This window comes from Mesoplodon mirus (genome assembly GCF_964341445.2).
Source record: "Mesoplodon mirus genome assembly, chromosome: 17".
Lineage (NCBI taxonomy): Eukaryota > Metazoa > Chordata > Mammalia > Artiodactyla > Ziphiidae > Mesoplodon > Mesoplodon mirus.
This window is the reverse complement of record NC_138993.1, coordinates 32,457,660-32,481,273: the sequence shown is the minus strand read 5'-3', so window position 1 is coordinate 32,481,273 and position 23,614 is coordinate 32,457,660. Positions and strand designations below refer to the sequence as shown.

The 23,614-nt window shown below is 37.4% G+C and overlaps 1 protein-coding gene across 1 annotated transcript in view; it reads left to right on the top strand.

The window, feature by feature from the left end:
* The window catches only part of DIAPH3 (diaphanous related formin 3), a 542,576-nt gene that overhangs the window by 195,436 nt on the left and 323,526 nt on the right, over nt 1-23,614 (top strand). The window contains exons 15-17 of the mRNA XM_082601893.1: nt 11,713-11,817; nt 14,881-15,183; nt 15,906-16,020. Coding sequence (XP_082458019.1) covers nt 11,713-11,817; nt 14,881-15,183; nt 15,906-16,020 — 523 coding nt within the window. The remainder of the gene's footprint in view (nt 1-11,712; nt 11,818-14,880; nt 15,184-15,905; nt 16,021-23,614) is intronic.

Genomic DNA, 23,614 nt, shown 5'->3' with positions numbered 1-23,614 from the left:
GACTTTTCACCCCACTAACTCTGTATTCCAAGCTCCGGAAATACTTGAATTCATAGTGGGAAAGTAGTAGCAAACTTTCAAGTGTTTGATTTGAATACATCCCAGATACTTTACATTTCCTTTTTTTTTTTTTAACATCTTTATGGAGTATAATTGCTTTACAATGGTGTGTTAGTTTCTGCTTTATAACAAAGTGAATCAGCTATACATATACATATATCCCCATATCTCCTGCCTATTGTGTCTCTCTCCCACCCTCCCTATCCCACCCCTCTAGGTGGTCAAAAAGCACCGAGCTGATCTCCCTGTGCTATGCGGCTGCTTCCCACTAGCTATTTTACATTTGGTAGTACATGTAAGTCCATGCCAATCTCTCACTTTGTCCCAGCTTACCCTTCCCCCTCCCCGTGTCCTCAAGTCCATTCTCTAGTAAGTCTGTGTCTTTATTCCTATCTTGCCCCTAGGTTCTTCATGACCATTATTATTATTTTTTAGATTCCATATATATGTGTTAGCATATGGTATTTGTTTTTCTGACTTCACTCTGTATGACAGAATCTAGGTCCATCCACCTCACTACAAATAACTCAATTTCGTTTCTTTTTATGGCTGAATAATATTCCATTGTATATATGTGCCACATCTTCTTTATCCATTCATCTGTCGATGGACACTTAGGTTGCTTCCGTGTCCTGGCTATTGTAAATAGAACTGCAGTGAACACTCTGGTACATGACTCTTTTTGAATTATGGTTTTCTCAGGGTATATGCCCAGTAGTGGGATTGCTGGGTCGTATGGTAGTTCTATTTTTAGTGTTTTAGGAATCTCCATACTGTTCTCCATAGTGGCTGTATCAATTTACATTCCCACCAACAGTGCAAGAGGGTTCCCTTTTCTCCACACTCCCTCCAGCATTTATTGTTTGTAGATTTTCTGATGATGGCCATTCTGACCAGTGTGAGGTGATACCTCATTGTAGTTTTGATTTGCATTTCTCTAGTGATTAGTGATGTTGAGCATCCTTTCATGTGTTTGTTGGCAATCTATATATCTTTTTGGAGAAATGTCTATTTAGGTCTTCTGCCCATTTTTGGATTGGGTTGCTCGTTTTTTTGATATTGAGCTCCATGAGCTGCTTGTATATTTTGGAGATTAATCCTTTGCCAGTTGCTTCATTTGCAAATATTTTCTCCCATTCTGAGGGTTGTCTTTTTGTCTTGTTTATTGTTTCCTTTGCTGTGCAAAAGCTTTTAAGTTGCATTAGGTCCCATTTGTTTATTTTTGTTTGTATTTCCATTTCTGTAGGAGGTGCATCAAAAAGGATCTTGCTGTGATTTACGTCATAGAGTGTTCTGCCTATGTTTTCCTCTAAGAGTTTTATAGTGTTTGGCCTTACATTTAGGTCTTTAATCAATCTTGAGTTTATTTTTGTGTATGGTGTTAGGGAGTGTTCCAGTTTCATTCTTTTACATGTAGCTGTCCAGTTTTCCCAGCACCACTTATTGAAGAGGCTGTCTTTTCTCCATTGTATATTCTTGCCTCCTTTATCAAAAATAAGGTGACCATGTGGACGGGAGTTTATGTCTGGGCTTTCTATCCCGTTCCATTGATCTATATTTCTTTTTTTGTGCCAGTACCATACTGTCTTGATTACTGTAGCTTTGCAGTAGAGTCTGAAGTCAGGGAGCCTGATTCCTCTAGCTCCGTTTTTCTTTCTCAAGATTGCTTTGGCTATTCGGGGCTTTTGTCTTTCCATATAAATTGTGACATTTTTTGTTGTAGTTCTGTGAAAAATGCCGTTGCTACTTTGATAGAGATTGCATTAAATCTGTATATTGCTTTGGGTAGTATCATCATTTTGACAATGTTGCTTCCTCCAATCCAAGAACATGGTATATCTCTCCATCTGTTTGTATCATCTTCAATTTCTTTCATCAGTGTCTTATAATTTTCTGCATAGAGGTCTTTTATCTCCTCAAGTAGGTTTATTCCTAGGTATTTTATTCTTTTTGTTGCAATGGTAAATGGGATTGTTTCCTTAATTTCACTTACTAATTTTTTGTTGTAGGTGTATAGGAATGCCAGAGATTTTGTGCATTAATTTTGTATGCTGCAACCTTACCAAATTCATTGGTTAGTTCTAGTAGTTTTCGGGTGGCATCTTTAGGATTCTCTATGTATAGTATCATGTCATCTGCAAACAGTGACAGTTTTACTTCTTTTCCAATTTGTATTCCTTTTATTTCTTTTTCTTCTCTGCTTGCTGTGGCTAGGACTTCCAAAGCTATGTTAAGAGTGGCGAGAGTGAACATCCTTGTCTAGTTCCTGATCTTAGTGGAAATGCTTTCAGTTTTTCACAATTGGGTATGCTACTTGTGGTGGGTTTGTCATATATGGTGTTTATTATGTTGAGGTAGGTTCCCTCTGTGCCTACTTTCCAGAGAGTTTTTATCGTAAATTGGTATTGAATTTTGTCAAAAGCTTTATCTGCATCTGTTACAATTATCATATGGTTTTCCTCCTTCAATTTGTTAATATGGTTTATCACATTGATTGATTTGCATATATTGAAGAATTCTTGCATTCCTGGGATAAACGCCACTTGATCATGGTGTATGATCCGTTTAACATGCTGTTGGATTCATTTGCTAGCATTTTGTTGAGGACTTTTGCATCTATGTTCATCAGTGATATTGGCCTATAGTTTTCTTTCTTTGTGACATCTTTGTCTTGCGTTGGTTTCAGGGTGATGGTGGCCTAGTAGAATGAGTTTGGGAGTGTTCCTCCCTCTGCTATATTTTGGAGGAGTTTTAGAAGGATAAGAGTTAGCTCTCTAAATGCTTGGTAGAATTCACCTGTGAAGCCCTCTGGTTGTGGACTTTTGTTTGTTGGAAGATTTTTAATCACAGTCTCAATTTCAGTGCTTGTGACTGGTGTGTTCCTGTTTTCTATTTCTTCCTGGTTCAGTCTCGGAAGGTTGTACTTTTCTAAGAATTTCTCCATTTCTTTCAGGTTGTCCATTTTATTGGCATATAGCTGCTTGTAGTAATCTCTCATGATCCTTTATATTTCTTCATTGTGAGTTGTTACTTCTTTTTTCTTTCTAATTCTATTGATTTGAGTCTTATCCCTTTTTTTCTTGATGAGTCTGGCTAATGGTTTATCAATTTTGTTTATCTTCTCAAGGAACGAGCTTTTAGTTTTATTGATCTTTTCTATTGTTTCTTTCATTTCTTTTTTGTTTATTTCTGATCTGATCCTTATGATTTCTTTCCTTCTGCTAACTTTGAGGGTTTTTTGTTCTTCTTTCTCTAATTGCTTTAGGTGTAAGGTTAGGTTGTTTATTTGAGATATTTCTTGTTTCTTGAGGTAGAATTGTATTGCTATAAACTTCCCTGAGAACTGCTTTTGCTGCATTCCTTAGGTATTGGGTTGGCGTGTTTTCATTTTCCTTTGTTTCTAGGTATTTTTGATTTCCTTTTTGATTTCTTCAGTGATCTCTTGGTTATTATTAAGGAGTGTATTGTTTAGCCTCCATGTGTTTGTATTTATTACAGATTTTTTCCTGTAAGTGATATGTAGTCTCATAGCGTTGTGATCGGAAAAGATACTTGATGGAATTTCACTTTTCTTAAATTTACCAAGGCTTGATTTGTGACCCAGGGTATGATCTATCCTGGAAAATGTTCCATGAGCACTTGAGAAGAATGTGCATTGTGTTGTTTTTGGATGGAATGTCCTATAAATATCAATTAAATCCATCTTATTTAATGTATCTTATAAAGCTTGTGTTTTGTTATTTATTTTCATTTTGGATGATAGGTCCATTGGTGAAAGTGGGTTGTTAACTTCCCTACTATGATTTTGTTACTGTTGATTTCTCCTTTTATGTCTGTTAGCATTTGCCTTATGTATTGAGGTTCTCTCATGCTGGGTGCATAAATATTTACAATTGTTATACCTTCTTCTTGGATTGATCCCTTGATCATTATGTCATGTCCTTCTTTGTCTCTTGTAATAGTCTTTATTTTAAAGTCCATTTTGTGTGATATGAAAATTGGTAGTCCAGCTTTCTTTTGATTTCCATTTGCATGGAATATCTTTTCCATCCCCTCACTTTCAGTCTGTATGTGTCCCTAGGTCTGAAGTCGGTCTCTTTTACAGCATATATACGGGTCTTGTTTCGTATCCATTCAGCCAGTCTGTGTTTTGGTTGGAGCAAGTAATCCATTTACATTTAAGGTAATTATTGATATGTATGTTCCTATTACCATTTTATTAATTGAGTTGGGTTTGTTATTGTAGGTCTTTTCCTTCTCTTGTGTTTCCTGCCTAGAGAAGTTCCTTTAGCATTTGTTGTAAAGCTGGTTTGGTGGTGCTGAATTCTCTTAGCCTTTGCTTGTCTATAAAGGTTTTAATTTCTGCACTGAATCTGATTGAGATCTTTGCTGGGTACAGTAATCTTGGTTGTAGGTTTTCCCCTTTAATCACTTTAAATATTTCCTGCCACTCCCTTCTGGCTTGCAGAGTTTCTGCTGAAAGATCAGCTGTTAACCTTATGGGCATTCCCTTGTGTGTTATTTGTTGTTTTTCCTTTGCTGCTTTTAATATTTGTTCCTTGTATTTAATAATTGATGGTTTAGTATATGTCTTGGCGTGTTTCTCCTTGGATTTATCCTGTATGGGATTATCTGTGCTTCCTGGCCTTGATTGACTATTTCCTTTCCCTTTTTAGTGAAATTTTCAACTATAATCTCTTCAAATATTTTCTCAGATCCTTTCTTTTTCTTTTCTTCTTCTTGGACCCGTATAATTCGAATTTTGGTCCATTTAATGTTGTCCCAGAGATCTCTGAGATTGTCCTCAATTCTTTTCATTCTTTTTTCTTTATTCTTCTCTTCAGTAGTTATTTCCACTATTTCATATTCCAGGTCACTTCTCCGTTCTTCTACCTCAGTTATTCTGCTATTGATTCCTTCTAGAGAATTTTTAATTTCATTTATTGTGTTGTTCATCATTGTTTGTTTGCTCTTTAGTTCTTCTTGGTCCTTTTTAAACATTTCTTGTATTTTCTCCATTCTATTTCCAAGATTTTGGATTATCTTTACTATCATTACTCTGAATTCTCTTTCAGGTAAACTGCCTATTTCCTCTTCATTTGTATGGTCTGATGGATTTTTACCTTGCTCCTTCATCTGCTGTGTGTTTCTCTGTCTTCTCATTTTGCTTATCTTAGTTTTGGGGTCTCCTTTTCGCAGGCTGCAGGTTCGTAGTTCCCGTTGTTTTTGGTTTCTGACCCCAGTGGCTAAGGTTGTTTCAGTGGGTTGTGTAGACTTCCTGGTGGAGGGGACTACTGCCTGTTTTCTGGTGGATGTGGCTGGATCTTGTCTTTCTGTTTTGCAGGACTGTGTCTGGTCGTGTGTTTTGGGGTGTCTGTGACCTTATTATGATTTTAGGCAGCCTCTCTGCTAATGAATGGGGTTGTGTTCCTGTCTTGCTAGTTGTTTGGAATAGTGTGTCCAGCACTGTAGCTTGCTGGTTGTTGACTGGAGCTGGGTTTTAGCATTAAGATCGAGATCTCCTGGAGAGCTTTTGCTGTTTGATATTACATGGAGACGGGAGTTCTCTGCTGGACCAATGTCCTGAACTTGGCTTTCCCACCTTTGGGACGCAGGCCTGACATCCGGCCGGAGCACTAAGACCCTGTCATCCACACTGCTCAGAAGCAAAGGGAGAAAAATAGAAAGAGAAAAATAAAATAAAATAAAATAAAATAAAAGAATTTAAAAAAATTATTAAAAATAAAAAGTTAAAAAGTAATAGAAAGAAGAAAGAAAGAAGAGAGTAACCAAACCGAAAAACAAATCCACCAATGATAACAAGCGCTAAAAACTATACTTAAAAAAAAAATGGACAGACATAACTCTAGGAGAAATGGTAAAAGCAAAGCTATACAGACAAAATCACACAAAGAGCATACACATACACACTAAGAAAAAAGAGAAAAAGGAGAAAAAAAAAATATATCTATATATAAAAAAGGAAAAAAAGGGAGGAAGAGAGCAACCAAATCAATAAACAAATCTACCAATGATAATAAACTCTAAATACTAAGCTAAGATAAACATAAAACCAGGAACGAATTAGATGCAGAAAGCAAACCTCAAGTCTACATTTGCTCCCAAAGTTCACCACCTCAATTTTGGGATGATTCGTTGTCCATTCAGGTATTCCACAGATGCAACCTACATCAAGTTGATTGTGAAGATATAATCTGCTGCTCCTGAGGCTGCTGGGAGAAATTTCCCTTTCTTTTCTTTGTTTGCACATCTCCTGGGTTTCAGCTTTGGATTAGCTCCTCCTCTGCGTGTAGATCACCCTCTGGCGTCAGTTCTTCGCTCAGACAGGAAAGGTTAAAGTAGCAGCTGATTCGTGGGCTCTGGCTCACTCAGGCTGGGAGGAGGGAGGGTACGGAATGCGGGGGGAGCCTGTAGTGGCAGAGGGCTGGGGATGTTGCAACAGCCTGAGGCGAGCCGTGTTTTCTCCTGGCGAAGTTGTCCCTGGATCACGGGACCCTGGCAGTGGTGAGCTGCACAGGCTCCTGGGAGGGGAGGTGTGGATAGTGACCTGTGCGTGAACACAGGCTTCTTGTTGGCTGCAGCATCAGCCTTAGCGTTTCATGCTTGTCTCTGGTGTCCGCGCTGATAGCCGTGGCTTGTGCCTGTCTCTGGAGCTCGTTTAGGTGGTGCTCTGAATCCCCTCTCCTCATGCACCCAGAAACAATGTCTTACCTCTATGCAGGTGCACACTTTTTCCTGGCCTCCCTCCTGGCTCACTGTGGCCCCCTAGCCCCCTTCAGGCTGCATTCACGCAGCCAACCCATCCTCTCCCTTGGATCTGACCTCCGAAGCCGGAGCCTCAGCTCCCAGCCCCTACCTGCCCCGGCGGATGAGCAGACAAGCCTTTCGGGCTGGTGAGTGCTGGTCTGCACTGATCTTCTGTGCGGGAGTCTCTCCACTTTGCCCTCTGCATCCGTGTTGCTGCGCTCTCCTCCGTGTCTCCGAAGCTCCCCCCTCCGCCACTCCCCATCTCCACCAGTGAAGGGGCTTCCCAGTGTGTGGAAACTTTTCCTCCTTCACAGCTCCCTCCCAGAGGTGCAGGTCCTGTCCCTATTCTTTTGTCTCTGTTTTTTCTTTTGTCCTACCCAGGTACGTGGGGAGTTTCTTGCCTTTGGGAGGTCTGAGGTCTTCTGACAGCGTTCAGTAGGTGTTCTGTAGGAGTTGTTCTACATGTAGATGTATTTCTGATGTATTTGTAGGGAGGAAGGTGATCTCCATGCCTTATTCCTCTGCCATCTTGAAGGTCTCCCCTACATTTGCTTTTTTTTTTTTTTTTTTAAATTACATGTTAATTTAATCCTGATTGTTCTTCCTTTTTTTTTTTTAATTTTTTACAGTTTGCTTTATTTATTTATTTATTTATTGGCTGTGTTGGGTCTTCGTTTCTGCGCGAGGGCTTTCTCTAGTTGTGGCGAGCGGGGGCCACTCTTCATCGCGATGCGCGGGCTTCACTATTGCGGCCTCTCTTGTTGCGGAGAACAGGCTCCAGACGCGCAGGCTCAGTAATTTTGGCTCACGGGCCCAGTCGCTCCGCGGCATGTGGGATCTTCCCAGACCAGGGCACGAACCCGTGTCCCCTGCATCGGCAGGCAGACTCTCAACCACTGCGCCACCAGGGAAGTCCTACATTTGCTTTTATAATCATTTTTAGGTATACAGTATTCATGTATGACTGGTGTTAAACTTTCTTAAGACATTGTTTTAAAATTGTATGCTTTTCGTGTAAATAGAAGAAAGAACTTGTTCAAGGTTAGTTGTCTCCTTTTAGTCAGCAGTTATATGTCTTAGGTATACTCAGAAAATATTTTTTGCTCCATAGAAGATTTCTGTTGCCATACCATTTTGTATGTGTCAGCAAGAATTTTTTTCTGTTAGCTTTATAAGGACACATGTAAATACTTTGCTTTAGGCAGGAAGCTATCATGGTTGCTAGACACATTCTTTATTTTAGTGCATAAATTTGAAAAATGAAGACTAGAAATGTCAGAAAGTACATAGAGAATATTGAGTTATCCACCTTCTTGTACATCTGCACTAATACATTTACCCTAGGGAATGAAATTAAGCAGAGCTTCAACCTTAACTGTGTTTCTTGACATTTTTGCGTGTAACTTTTTAAGCATAATACTGCTCTGCTAACTCTTTTGGAGAAGAAGGCTATCATATCAGTTTTTATAAAGTACATCTTTAATGGAGATTCATTTTATCCCCAAGGCTACTGTGATTTGACTATAGATATAAAAATACTAAAGCACACTTTATATTTTGTCTGATCATTTTATAGGGAAAGATGTAGAAATTTATCTCTTTGGTAAGTAATACAGATACTCTCAGTATGGTCGTTAATTTAATAAGTTTTCTTTGAGTGTACTAATTATGACTGGTTGTTTTTATAGTTTTATTTTTATTCCTATAAATAATTCTTTTTCCTTTTACATCTTATTGTAAGGCCTATAAGATAGGATAGTGTACATATTGATATTGTGAAAAAGACTTCTTCATTCTTAATCTCCTAAGAATTTAGTTTTTTATTTCTTGCTAAGTATCAGTAGACATTGGCTGAGCAGTCGTATAAAGGAGAGTAGAGAAAATGACCTCTCAAAGATTTTTGAGGCTGGGAGATTGAGGACCTTTAGTATATGATATTGATGTGGTTATACAACATATAAAGGAAGGTGTGACAGAAACAGGCTCATGACTTCACTCAACAGATATTTATTGAGTTTAATTATAAGTATAAAGCTTTGGAAAGGTGATGAATAAAATAGAAAAGGTTCTTGCTATTAGTGAGCTTCCAGGTTGATGGGTGTTATTGAGGTGTCTGATACTACATTTTGATAATTTTGTATTACAGTGTGATAATTGTTGTGGTAGGAAAACCCTATGTGGTTTGTAAGCCTATAGATCTTGTGTGGCCAGGGAAGACTTACCCAAGGAAGTAAGAGCTAATGTGAGCCCTGATGGATTAGTGTGAGGCAACAAGGTGAGATGGCCGAGGAGGAGGCATATATAAATTTTTTCTTTTTAATAAATTTATTTTTTATTTTTATTTTTGGCTGTATTGGGTCTTTGTTGCTGTGCATGGGCTTCCTCTGGTTGTGGAGAGCGGGGGCTGCTCTTCATTGCAGTGCACAGCCTTCTCATTGCAGTGGCTTCTCGTGTCGCGGAGCACAGGCTCTAGGCCCGTGGGCTTCAGTAGTTGTGGCACGTGAGCTCAGTAGTTGTGGCATGCAAGCTCTATTGTGCAGGCTCAGTAGTTGTGGCACACGGGCTTAGTTGCTCTGTGGCATGTGGTATCTTCCTGGACCAGGGCTTGAACCCATGCCCCTGCATTCGCAGGCGGATTCTTAACCACTGCGTCACCAAGGAAGTCCTGGAGGCATATATAAATTTATTTTGAATTTCCCATAAGTATCTCAAGCTTAATACCTTCAAAACCAAATTCATCATTCTTGCCCATAAATATGTCATTCCCTCAAATTATAATACTTTGTTGCCGGCTTGCAAAGCAACAGAACAATGTCGTGATGTTAGATATATTCCCCTCACTCATTTCCTTTGTTCAGTCAGACACTAATATTTTGGATTGTGTTAATATATATATATATATATATATATATATATATATATATATATATATATATATATATATTTTTTTTTTTTTTTTCTTTCCGTTACCCTATTTTCTACCTTCATTTAGGAAGGGCTTCAGTTCTTGCTTGGATAACTTCAGTAGCTCTACACTCATTTCTATGCCTCTAGTATTATCTGTCAGTCCATTGTCCACACTGCTGCTGATTGGGTTTTCCAAAGTGCAAATTTGATTATGTTGTTTTCTTATGATAAATACTCTATTAGCTCTCTACAGTTTTTAGTTTTTACAAAAAGGAAAAAAGCTTCTTGGTTTATTGTGAAATTCCTTTCCACAGTTTCACTCCTGTCTACCTCCAGCTTCATCCTGTGCAGTTTGTTCTCATACCTCCTTTTGTGCCCCTTACAGGGGATGGCTTGTCATTCATGTACACTCTGTGCTAGTCACTCTATTTGAAATGCAAGCTACACTTCTCAGCTAATGACTCAGGTTCTTTAAACCTGAGATCAAGCATCATTCCTCCAGGAATGATGCACATGCCTCCAGTCTTTCTCTCTTTATTGCTGGTAATTTTCATAGATTTTGGGTGGTTAGTTTGCTTTGACTTTGCCACCAGACACTATGCTTACTAAACACCATGATCATACTGTCTTAAACTCTGTACCCCTAGTCCCTGCTACTCTGAGAAACACATAATAGTCATGCTATTAGATATTTATTGAATAAAGGAAAATGATGGTATGGAACCAGATATCAGGGGGTACTTAGATATTAGGTTAATGAGTGTGGCTTTTATAATGAAGCCACTAAAGGTTGAAGAGCAAAGGAGTCATGATATATGCGCTATCTTTTAGATGGAACAGCAGTATTCAAAAATCAAAGGTTGTAGAGAAGAAGATAATATTGGCTTTGAAAATACTGGAATGCTTTCTTAGCCTTGAAAAATGTTCATTAAGTTGGAAATATATTTATAGACTGGTTTACAGTCTGGAATGCAGATGTGAAGCTGAGCTGGTGATAGGGACTTGGAAGCCATCAGTGTATGGAGCCCCTAACCCTAATCCTAACCCTGAGCCCAACCCTAACTCTCTCAAGGCTACATTTGTGAAATATTTGTATTTTCTTAAATGATTATTATTATTTTTTTATTTTTAAAAGGCAGTCAAATACTTGTTCTTGATTATGAAACAGTACTACTCTATTTAAATTCACCTCTGCTAGTAGAGGTTTTTAGTCATGATGATGGCAAGTTGAAGTTTGAAAACAGGATGGTGACTTTTGATGAGTGGCTGTATCAATTAGAAAACTCATTTGATTCACCAAATTTTATTATTTGCCTTCCTCCCACGAAGTGTTGCACTAAGGACTTTGAAAGACTAATTTATCATTAATTTCCCAAAGATTAATGATAAATAAAATGGACTTTATCCTCTTAAACTGTTGTTGAAGGTTAGAGCCTGCATCAGGTCCTTAAACCTCATGATGTTGTAGTAAGAAAAAAGAAAGTAATTGATGCATTTACAAAGTGGAGTTATTTATTAATAAACAAAATATTAAAGTGGAATTCTTTTAAATCATGTTGATAAACTTCAGACAAGTTTCAGGTATAAGTTTTTGCAGGTAGGGGTCAGGGAATTCAGTACAATGCCTAGCTCTCTATTATTTTACACAAAGTTGCAATGATATTTAGGGACGTATAAGAAAAATGCCAGGGTTCCGGATAACTGTGGGCCCAGTTTGTTCTGCTGAGAGGAGATGGTCACAGATTTCATTTCTGGCTTTGTCTGCTCCTTTGCAAATGAATGATTTTGGTGGGACCTAGAGGGACCTAGAGAAAAGCTGTGGGTGACTTAGCAAAAACCTACCACTCCTTTCATAAAAGTTTATGTTCTACCAACAGATCATTAGAATCAAATTTCTAGATGAAGAATAGTGCTTTTTATTTTCATCTTTCTCTCTTTCTTGTGTGATTTTGTTTCTTTTTCTTTTTTCCGTTTCAGTTTGAAAAAGAGTTTACTGACCACCAAGAAACTAAGGCTCAATTGCAGGAAAAAGAGGCAAAGATTAAGGAGCTTCAAGCAGAGTTACAAGCTTTTAAATCACAGGTAAAATACTATCTACCTGGAGTGAATTTGGGTATTGAAAACTCACCAGGGGAAAAAAGGTCATATCATATGTTTTTAGCATCAAAATGTTGAAACTTTAATTTCCCTTGTATGTTTTCGTATTATTGTTTATATGTGTTTCTATTCCACTGTATTTATTTTTTAAATGATTTTGCCCCTTTTTTTCTTCTTGCATTTTTAAGAACGTCTAAACTTTTACTAATCTGCTTCCTTATGTTTCGTTTGGGTTTTGTACCTGATGTCACGTGTTTGCTAGGTAATTAAGCATTAAGGGTAAGAAAGTCTTTTATTCTTAGATTTGTCATTCATCACTGATCTTTATCCCACTACAGAAAATTATTGCTCAAGCTATTTATTTTTTGAAAACCTTCAGCCTATGGGTACCTTGCAGTGAAAGATAACCTTTAGCTGAATGAGAACATTTTCTGATAATTTTTCAATTTCCAAAAGTAAACAGATTTAAAACATGACAAAAAAGAGAGCAAATCTGGATTATGGAGCAGATAATACATACGCTCTCTACACATAAAGCATTTAGGTAGCAAGAAATACATCATGTGCATGTTTTAAATGGATGAAAGTAAGGAAGTAGAATTTTCACAACTAAATTTTTTTCATGTAGATTTACACATAAGATGATGAGCAATAAGTATAGTTTTGCTGTTTTCCTTTCATCCTAATTTATGGTTATGTTGAAATAGTCTTAGGTATACTATTTCTTATGTTATTTTGAGAGTTTGTTTTCTTTTATACTTCAGTGTATAGTTTTGTTGCAGAGTCTGTCTGAAGATACCCTAAGAGCTATCTGTTAGTGTTCAGTTTTGGAAAAAAAAAAAAATTAGAATCTATCTACAAGAAAATTCTCAATGATCATCTTTCTTTAGTGCTGCAAGAGAAGGTACCACAATTTATTGAAAGTTTTCATCTTTCTTATGTGGCTCCTTGTCTCTCATATTAAAGAAACATTTGTGTTTTTTAATTTCAGATTGAGTTATAGACAATGGCTGAAATATTCATGAAAAGTTTTTCCTGGTCTGGGCTAGTATAAATTTAGACTTTCCTTTCTCTTTAATTTTTCCCAGTTGAAGCATTACTCGTAAATCTACTCTAGAAAATTTCAGTTTATAGAAAACATATTCACCATCTTTGGATATGTTATTGCTGCATGTGCTTTTATATAAAATGGGAATATATTTACATTTTGAAGCAGATTAAATCAAGGAATCTCCTGTGTTGTTTTAAATTGTGTACAGTGATGACCTTTGTTTATGTCTATTAGAAGAAAGCCTGTAATTAGAGACTTGACACTGACCACAGTATTCATTTTTGAATAACAACTGACAAATCCTTTGGATAAGTTTGTATTTCTCGTGAAATCTATGCATTTGTCTTAATATACTTCTCTTTGATCAAAGCTATGCTGATTATAAAGGTTATGAATAAAATATGTTGTATTATCTGTGACTTCATTCCTTCCGTCACTTAACAGCCAAGTACTGTTAGGTGCTGGGAATAGAATGGGGGGCAAGGTGGTAGCAGTGTCTGGCCCCATCAGTGATAAGTCTGTCACACCCATCAAAATCTAGAGCAGAAATTCAACCATACCTTTGTTTTAAGACATTAATTGTTAACCATAAATGTATACTGAGTGTGAGTATAATGTACATACATCCTTAACATTGAGAGGGCTGTGCTATTCATGATCACAGCAACCCAGCATAACACTAAAGTGATTCTTCTTTATTCTTAATGTTTTTGATAAGGCATGTTTTTTGACTGTGGTCTCAACTTCTCTTAAATACTTTTTCTTTGTGCTGACCTTGGATATTGATTTCAAGCCTTTATACATGATCTGTTTTCAATAATTATGCCTTAAAACTTTTTTTTTTTTTGCGGTATGTGGGCCTCTCCCGTTGCGGAGCACAGGCTCTGGGCACGCAGGCTCAGCGGCCTTGGCTCACGGGCCCAGCCGCTCCGCGGCATGTGGAATCTTCCCGGACCAGGGCACAAACCCGTGTCCCCTGCATCAGCAGGCGGACTCCCAACCACTGCGCCACCAGGGAAGCCTGCCATAAAACTTTTAAATGATTTATTAATACTCCTATAGCTATATGACTCAGAGTTGAAGTTAGTAATTTCAGGAAATAACCATATCACAAAAAATTATTTATCAACCCAGATCACCTTTATGATAGTAAAAATGCATCTATTGTTATTATGCCATGGAAACATAAGGACAGAGGTGCCTAGTGGTCACAGGGACCAGATCGTGACATGCTCTTGAAGGTCCTACTAAGAATCTTAGATTTTTTTTCTCAAGGGCAAAGGCATGATGTGGCAATATTATTTACCTCTCTTTTTCTGGATCTTATTTTTTTTTACTTACCACTTAAATGCTGGTGTCCTGTAGAATTCTGTATATAAACCTTTCCTCATGCTACAGACTCTGGGTGAACATATCTACACCCATGGCTTCTTCAGCTGTCCTGTAGAGACTGCTGACTTTCAGATCATTTAGGCCCATGTTGCCATTTGCCTCCTGGACATCTCCACCTGGTTGGCCATAACTACTGCAAAACGGGGAGTAATATTTCTGACAATTACATTTTTATGAAAACAAAAGCTATAATATTCTTAAATTGGGAAAAAAAATCTTTGAAATTTTGTTTTTAGGTTAAACCACATGATGATGCTGAAATTCAGTTGTTTTTGGTTTAAAATAATACCTTATTTTTATTTTATTTTATTTTTGTTTTTTGCGGTACGTGGGCCTCTCACTGTTGTGGCCTCTCCCGTTGCGGAGCACAGGCTCCGGACGCGCAGGCTCAACGGCCATGGCTCATGAGCCCAGCTGCTCCGCGGCATGTGGGATCTTCCCAGACCAGGGCACGAACCCATGTCCCCTGTACTGGCAGACAGACTCTCAACCACTGCGCCACCAGGGAAGCCCAAAAAAGAATACCTTATTTTTGAGAAAAGTGTACTTTAACATGTTTTGTAGAGAGTTCTTTGTCATATTTCTTCTTTTTCTTTCCCCTATAGTTTGGTGCCTTGCCACCTGGTACCTATTTGCCTTCTTCAAAAGAAAATGGAACTGGCCATGCAGCACTTCCTCCACTGCCTCCACTGTCCTCTTGTGGAGGCTTGCCCCCTCCACCCCCACCTGCACCCCCTCCCCTTCCAGGAATGCCCATGCCATTTGGTGGTGGTCCTGTGCCTCCACCACCTCCCCTGGGATTTCTCAGTGGACGAAACTCTCCCCTACCACCAACCCTGCCTTTTGGGTTAAAACCAAAGAAAGAATTTAAACCGGAGACCAGCATGAGAAGATTGAATTGGTTAAAGGTAAAACAGAAATAAATAGAGAAATAATACTGTTACCTATATTAAAACTTAAATATAATTATATATAATTTCCAATGGGTGCCCTGTTCAAAATGACATTAAATAAACAGGCATTATTTTAAATAAAAATGTTGAGTCAAAGCCCTTTGCTATTGACTAAAGCTCTCTGGTTTATAAATTGGGTAGGAATTGATGTTAGTTGTTACAATGGGATTTGATTGTAATTAAATTGGCAATTCAACATTATTGTGGTTATACTCTATTTTGAAGTGTTTTTTAAAAGTACAAAAAAATCATTATTCTTAGGAATTTTTATGTTGATAGCTATTGGGAAAAGTATTACTACTTGTCAGAAGTGGATAGTTCGTCGAGACATAACAATTCTGAATCCTGCAGAATGATGGTTTCATGGTCACATAAATTGAGCATTGCTAAAGACTAGGAGAAGTATAATTGAGAAGAAACAAACTTCATTTCATTCAACTTCAAATCCCCAACTATTTGAGAGCGGAACCTTTTTTTTTTTTTTCCCCCTAATAACACATTAACTTCCTGCAGATCTTGTATTTCATTGAACATACTTTGGGAAAAAAATCTTACGGAGATTACTTCATAAACATCTGCTGGCAGCTCTGGGGCACTGGGTGTATACATGGTGATTGGGTGTGGGGGACAGATGAAACACTCAACTGTTTGTGAATCTGTCTTCTCTCTGGCTGCAGATCAGACCTCAGGAAATGACTGAAGACTGTTTCTGGGTAAAAGCAAATGAAAATAAGTATGAAAATGTGGATTTGCTTTGTAAACTTGAGAATACGTTTTGTTGCCAACCAAAAGGTAAGTTTAATATCTTGGTTATTTGTTACTCTTAGTATTTTAATATTGTAACTTTTTATATGCTTACCTTTAGAAAGTATTATTTGTGTCATATAAATGGTATTATTTATGTTACTAATGGATAAATGAATAATCCAGTGAATAATCTGAAGTTAATTTTTTATATAGAGTATCAACTGAACAATTTTTAAAATACAAATGATTTAATACAAAACTTAAAAAATTTTCTTTATAATACCTTCTTTGAAGATATTCTAAATTAGACTTTCGTAAAGGAGGGTATTTTCAGAGAAAATTTTGTTGTGAAAATTCCCTGTAGTCAATGAGAAATAGAAAAATGAAAACAAAATGTAAGTCTTCCTCTAGTTAGAATTTTCCCACCCTTTAATGTTACAGTGACTATCACATAATTAATTAGTATGACTCACATGGGATAGAAATATCAAATTTATAGAACATCTTGAAAATTAGTTTGAAATAGAGTCTATGAGTAGATTATAACATCTTTTCATTAAATGCAATGGAACTCATTTTCAAAAGCCATCACAGATAGCTTTTACCTGTGCAGTGTGATTTTTCTCTTTTTAACAATTATATTTAGGAATTACTCTTGTCTGAAATTTGATTTTGTCTCATCCAGTGTCATGGGCCTACCACTTATATTTCAGGGCTGATATGCACATATACTGTTCAGTTCATTTTTAAGTAACACATTTTAGGTTTGTAGTACAAGGCACTTAGGTCAGTCATTATCTTTTTTTGTTTGTTTTAATTATTTTTTAAAATTATTATTAATAGTTTTTTAATTTTTGGCTGCGTTGGGTCTTCGTTGCTGTGCGTGGGCTTTTCTCCATCTGGATGGAGATGGGAAGGCTTGGTGTAGACAGAAGAATTGATTTCTTAAAGTGCCCACTGTGTACTAGGCACCATGCTAGATGCTTTATATACGTGATTTAACTTGGTCATCACAGCAACCATGGGATGTTGGCAGATGGCAAAAAAATCATTTGCTTTCCTTTGAAATGCTTTCTAAAATATAAATTAAAAACTCTTTTTAAAAAAATAATTGTAAGTTAGAAACTCTAAAAGGTAATTGTAAATTAGATTTCTAGAATTTGTGTTAAATCCAAAGCCTTTATCAGATATTTTGGAACACCATTGGTCTTGACGAAAATAGTAAAAATGATATATTTTGATCTTTCAAAACCAGGGGCATTTTCTTAGCAAGCTTACCATAGGAAAACTTGTGAAGTAAGCAGATCTTAATTTTATCTTTTGATTATGGAGAATCAAAATTTTCTTTGAATAAGATTAGTGCACTCTTCAGGCAATCAGGGAAAATATATGGCAGTTAAAATGTGTATTTACATGTAAAACACTTCAGAATTTCAGATTTCATAATCTGGAATTGATTAGTTTTCCCTCTGCTTTTCTAGTAGGTAGAAAGGGTGGTACCTAAAAGCTATTTAAGTAATTCTGCGATCCAGCTTCTCTATTTTTTTTCCCTCTTTACTCTGATTACTTTCTTAATTAATGAGGCTCAAAAGGGAAACTTGTTAGCATGTCTTTAATTTAGCTGTAGTGTTAGCCCTAAATGAAATAATTGGACCTTTAAAAAATTCTTGTCATCTAACTTTCGTCTTACGATTTAAGGTTGAAAAAAATCAACATATTTGCTCAATCTAATACTAGTTGTAAAGGTTAAGGTGAGGAAATAATGATCCTTTTCTGAATATTCCATATATCAGTGCCTCTCTGGCTTGGTGCATGCATCCACACTGCCCTGAATCTCTCTTTGGTTTGACTTAGAGGCTGGCAGAGGCTATGACTTCTTTTCTCTCAGCTCAAATGCTGCTTCCTCTTTTCTGGGACAGTAGATGATATTTCCATGATCAACAGAAAGATGGGGAAGCCCAGGGTTGTAACGCGGGGCGGTGCCAACATTTCACAATGCCAACAGATGGTGAGCTGAGAAGGTGACGATTTTTTGGTTTGGATTTTAAAGAATAATTCCTAGAAAGCATTATTTGAGGAGCCTTAAGTGTTCTTTTTGGCATTATTAGTATTTCATTAGAAAAGGCTATTCATTGCTGCTTTCAGAAAGACAGGACTTCAGTAGATATTTTATAGGAAAGGTCAGAAAGGAAGGCAAGAGCAAGGTGCTTAGAAAACTTGGACAAGACAGAGGGCTGGTGGATAGATTGCTCTTTGTCTCTTTATTCATGGCCTGGCTGCTAATGTTTGCCTGTTTCACGTGACACCAAATGTTACTTTGAATCAATTTTGTCATTTCTGCAGAATTCATAATTAAACCTATTATTCATTGTTGAGTTCCAGGTAGAATTATAGGTGCTCTCCACTGTCTAGCAGGCAGGGGGAGATAGAGGCACGGGCTGCTAGTTGATTGTCATCATTGGCTTGCATCACAACTTGGCTGGGAAGCGCAAAGAATTCAGATTACTGAAGAGTTGTGGATTTTTAGAGAAAATATTTTTTTTAAATTTTTTTTTTTATTGAAGTACCTGTTTGGACTAAGAACCAGGGCTCTTTCTCTGACATAGTTGAATGTTCCATTCCAGGTATTTTAAATGGTAGATGCCAATATTTGTGCTTCCTAAGCATTTGAAATTGGCAGAAAGGAAAAAGAAAGAAAGGAACTGAATCCAATAATCTAAAAGAACCTTGGGATTTTCTCTCATGTTCTTTATTTTTTGTCACTAAGTATGGCTATTTATTTTACACTGCTTTAGGTTTATGAGACATTTAGGTTAAGATTGTTGGGTTTCAGAGGTCTCATACCCTGGGAGTTGGAAAAGGAAGAGAAACTAATAATCCCTATTGAGTATCTGTGGTATACCAGCCCTGAGCTGGGTCTTCTTCATGTGACTTTGTTTAATCTTTACCACATCTCTGCTGAGGTTTTTCTCTTGGTCTACAATTGCAAAACAGTTCTAACTCTCCACAATAGCACCCTGCCCCACTGACTCATAGATAGAGCAAGATGTTCTTGGTAAGCGAGTTGGACATTTCCTCTTAACTCATGTTACCCTCTATTATATTTCTTCTTTTTTTTCCAGTTAGATTTTACTTACTTTGCTTTCTAAACTAATCCCCTCCCTGTGACTTTTATAGCATTGCTTCAATGGAGCGTGCCTTGTGTCATATCTTAAGGAGTACAGAAACCCCCCTCTAAGCCATTTCCTATGAAATCAACATGTTTTTTTCTGATTCAGTAGTATCATTTTCTTTTTTATACTTTATTTCCCTGTTAAGTATCTCACTTTGTTTTCCTTGCTTCTCTCCATCCTAAACTTTTGAGATACATCTTAGCTTTCCATAGTTTAGATTCTTTTGAAAATAACATATAGGCATTTTTCCTGATCATCTTTTTCTTGTATTTTTCTCATCTGCCTCTTTAATTTCTTCTGCTTTTTCTCTTTATCCTATTTCGCTACCATTGTTCAAGTCGACAAGTATTTACAGGGGACACGTTGAATGTGAGGCCTTGTGTTTAGCACTGGGGACGCTGTGGTGAGGGGCCCTGTACTCATGTTACTCTGTGGCCTTGGTGAAGCACAGTCAAGTTCGCAGGTGAAGTCTAAGAACAAGGAGTGGGACAACCAGTACTGATCTTGATTGTAGAAAAGACTGCCATGTTTTACTGTCTCTGGCTTCTGTTAAGACTTAACAAGGTTATAAAAGAACATTGTTTGTATGTCTCTCAGAAATTTAATCACAATGTTCATATACTATATTGAACATTTGGTATCATCAAATAATGCTAATGACCTGCATATTTTTTACCAGAGTGGAAGCATCTGTTGGTTAATTTTTACAGGCTGTTGGAAAATGGATTAACATATACTAACGAGTTATTGGTGTTGGATTTATCGACTAAAATTAATATTAATTACTTTCATTATTCACAAACTGTTAACTTAATAGGGATTAAAGGACTTTCTGAAAGTATATGACTAGTCTATTTCTCATAGACTGATTTACTATGAAAATGTGATTCCACAATTGTTAGCTTTCTGAAGTAATCAAATTTTATAACAGGTGCATCATATTTGCCAGATAGGGCCAATAAACTGGTTTATAAATAATTTCTCAACTGAACAGTTATGGCATATGGACACAGTTAATGGATTATGTACTTAAAAACAAATCAAGCTTAGATTTCTGACATCATAGTTCAGTGGACAAAGTATTGGGGTAGGGAGTGATAAACCATGGAGTATCCCAGTGACTTGGCTGTGTTCAGTTTGTTGCTTTGTATCTGAAGCACAATTTATTCCTCTGTATGAACCAAAGTGTATAAAAAATCCTGAACTACCTCAGAAGCCTACATTAAGGTGAACAATATAATTTATAACAGAAATATGGTTCTTGGGAGCATGTTAATATAGAGATAATGCCAAAATGAATAACATATCTTCAACATCTTAAAGGTTTCTGAAAAGAGGTTTGACAAACACTAGTTTGGGAAGATTGGGGAGGAAGTCAGTGGCAAATTAAATATTTCTCTAGGGATTTATTTTGGTTCTTGTCAGTGGCTGAATCTGGAAAGAACTTAAGGACATTATGAGATAGGTCAGGAATGTCTTGCTTGTTTCACCATTAGAGAGTATCTCATTGTTACCAATTATATTCTCTGTTGGGTTGCAAAAGAAACAGAAATTTATTCTGAAAGCTTTAGAGAAATAAAACCTAAAGAGAGCATAAAGAAAGGGGTTATTTAGGTTGGAGCCACAGGCAACTTTCAAGTCCACAAAATGCTTCAGTTACACACTTAGTTACCCAGCATATCTTTGGCATGGTGTGATAGAAGGTTTAAAGGTCCCTGTAAATAGGCATGTTTCTTATATATTGTACTGATGCTATAAACAGAAAAGGAGGAGGCTTGGACTTGTGTGTATTGTATTGGGGGGGGGTATACCCATAAACATGGCTTTTTTTTTTCTTTCCTTTTTTCTATTCTCTTTTTTTCTTCTTCCACTGGAGAAGAGAATGGTATTAGGGCACTGGATTCAACTAGTGTCACTTGACTAGTGGTAGATTGGGGGATGCTGTCTCCCTTCCGTATTACAAGTAGCTCATCATGGTATTTTAATTCTGGTAGCAGTTTTCAGTTGTGCGCCTGTAGCTGTCAAACCTTAACAAAATTGTAAAGTCATTACATTCCACTGTCATCGCTTAGGATTTTGTCTCTTAGGATTTCTCTTCCATTTCCTGCATTTCCTTCTTCTGTCTTCTTCCCCATTTACCCTGGCATCTCTTGTTGCCCTCTGATTGCTCAAAGTGCATTTTTCGATTGCCTTGTCTGCAGTATGTTCTATCACTAGGACTCCCACTCATAGTTAGTGCACACCATTGTTCTCCTGAAAATGTAAATGAGGCTCCTCCTTCTGAATGTGCTACTTTAATCTTAAAATAATATTTTGTAAGTCTGGCCACTCATTTCCTCTCTTCTCTACTCTGTCTGACCCCCATGCCCTCCTCCACACACACCACTTGCCAGGCTTGGAAGAGAGAGAATCACATGGAGTTAGCACTGTACCTGGATCCATCCCTGGAGCACAAGGAGGGAGTGGGATCGTGCTGGTAGGAGAGTCATAAGGAGATAAGCGCTTCTTGCTGGATTCCATGCTATAGGAATTCGATATAAAATAAACAGTGTAGTAAATTCTTTTGTAACAGAAAAAAAACTTTCTGTGTAAATAACTTTATTGTAATTTTATAACTTTGAATTTCATAAGTTAGGTTTGGAGGTGATTATATATTCATGTGTTTAGATAAGCTGGGTGTTGTTGTTGTTGTTTTGGTTCCTCAAGGTTAGGTCATTTGGGCATATGCTCTGATACCTTGAACATGTTCTGTGTTTACCACAAGCTTTCATGGCTGTCATGGCATCTGAGGAGAATGCCAGTTTAGAGACCTTTGCTTATCACAGCTTTGACTTGTCTAAGTAGGTGTCTGTGCCTTAAAAGAATGGGTATTTCAAAGTCAGACACACACTACACCAGGAGTTCTTAACTTGAGGCCTATGAACTTGGATAAGAAAAAAAAATTTAGCATCATCACTTTCATTAACCTCTAACTGAAATTTAGTTTTTCCTTCAATGATAAATATAGGCAACAAACACAGCAGTACCTATGTCGTTTCTACCTGTAAGGTTCATACATACTTTCATATCACATGAGAATTGCTTCAGGTACATTGAAATATCATTGAAACTCATCACTACTTCAAAATTAGAGTAGTTATTAGACCTGCAGCTAGACCTTGTTACCTAAGACATTAATAAAGAAGCATATTTTGTCTGTTGGGTCCTCCAGGAAGCAGATGCTGAGATGTTGAAGTGCAGGAGGGATTTTTTAAGGGGCAAGGGATGGGTAATGCATGTGAAAGGTAAAAGGTGGTTGTGAGCAGGACTAGGCTGGAAGAACCTGGGACTATGATGCAAATCTGAGAAATTCTCAACCAGCGCAGCTGGGAGGGAGTGCTGGAGCCCAGAATGCCTGTCAGAGGAGTCCCAGGTTGGGCCCTGATGGCCAGGCCTGGTTACTTCTGCCGTGCTCAGTCCTTGGCTGGGGCTCCAAAACTGAGGAGGGTCCTGAGGGTGCTCATGGCTTGGAGCCTGTCAGCTAAGTGTGCTCCTTTGTAACCGAGTGGAAAGTTCTTTCCTAAAGGGAGATCTGAGCAGTCCATCTCCATGGTTGCCAGACATGTTTGTTACCAGTCCATAAACAGTGCATTTTAATAACTGCCTTCGAGAACAATTTGCTTCCTTTCAAATCTTATGTATTTAAATTATACATTTAAAAATTATTCTGAGAAGGGGTCCACTTCTCTGATTGCCGATGGGGCTCCATGGCAAAAAAAGTTAAGGACTCTGCTGCAGCGTGTAGATGTGGGAGTGAGGTGGAGGTCAGGGGCCTCGCCTCAACTGCTGCCTATTCACAGGAATGTGGTTTTTGGGTTTGTTTGTTTTGTAATTGAAAGGGCTAGTGTGTTATTTGTAATGAGATATTTTATCCGACTTAGAATAATTTTTTATGGTGGTTCCAACATCTGGCCATCCATTTTTTAAATCCATGTTAACAGACCATAATGCATTTGTTAATAAAAGCATATATCAAAAAAGGAAAAAAAAATAGAAAACTTATTCCCTAATTAGACAATAATAAAACAACAGTATTAATAATGTGTCTTTCTTTTTAGCAGTTATGTTTACTTCATTTATATCATTTTATTTGCTCCCCAAAACAATTCTGCAAAGGGCCCCAGGCAAATGTTGTATACATTTTATTGGTAAGAAAAAGTTGTGCTCTTCAAGTGAAGTTTGGCTAAAAGGAGCCGCCACGGTGAATGGAATACAGATCTGAGTGTAAAGCCATTGCTCCTTCTGCTATGCCATGCTGCTTCTCTGATTAAAAGAAATCCTATTATGTTTTATTTAAAGTGCTCTTCTTTGATTTAAAATAATTTTCCTCTCATCTCCTGCCACCTTACCACTGCCCCACAGCAGTTCATCCTCATCCCACAATTTATATTAAAGGCTTTAAAAACCTGCCGTTTTTTTATTAAGAC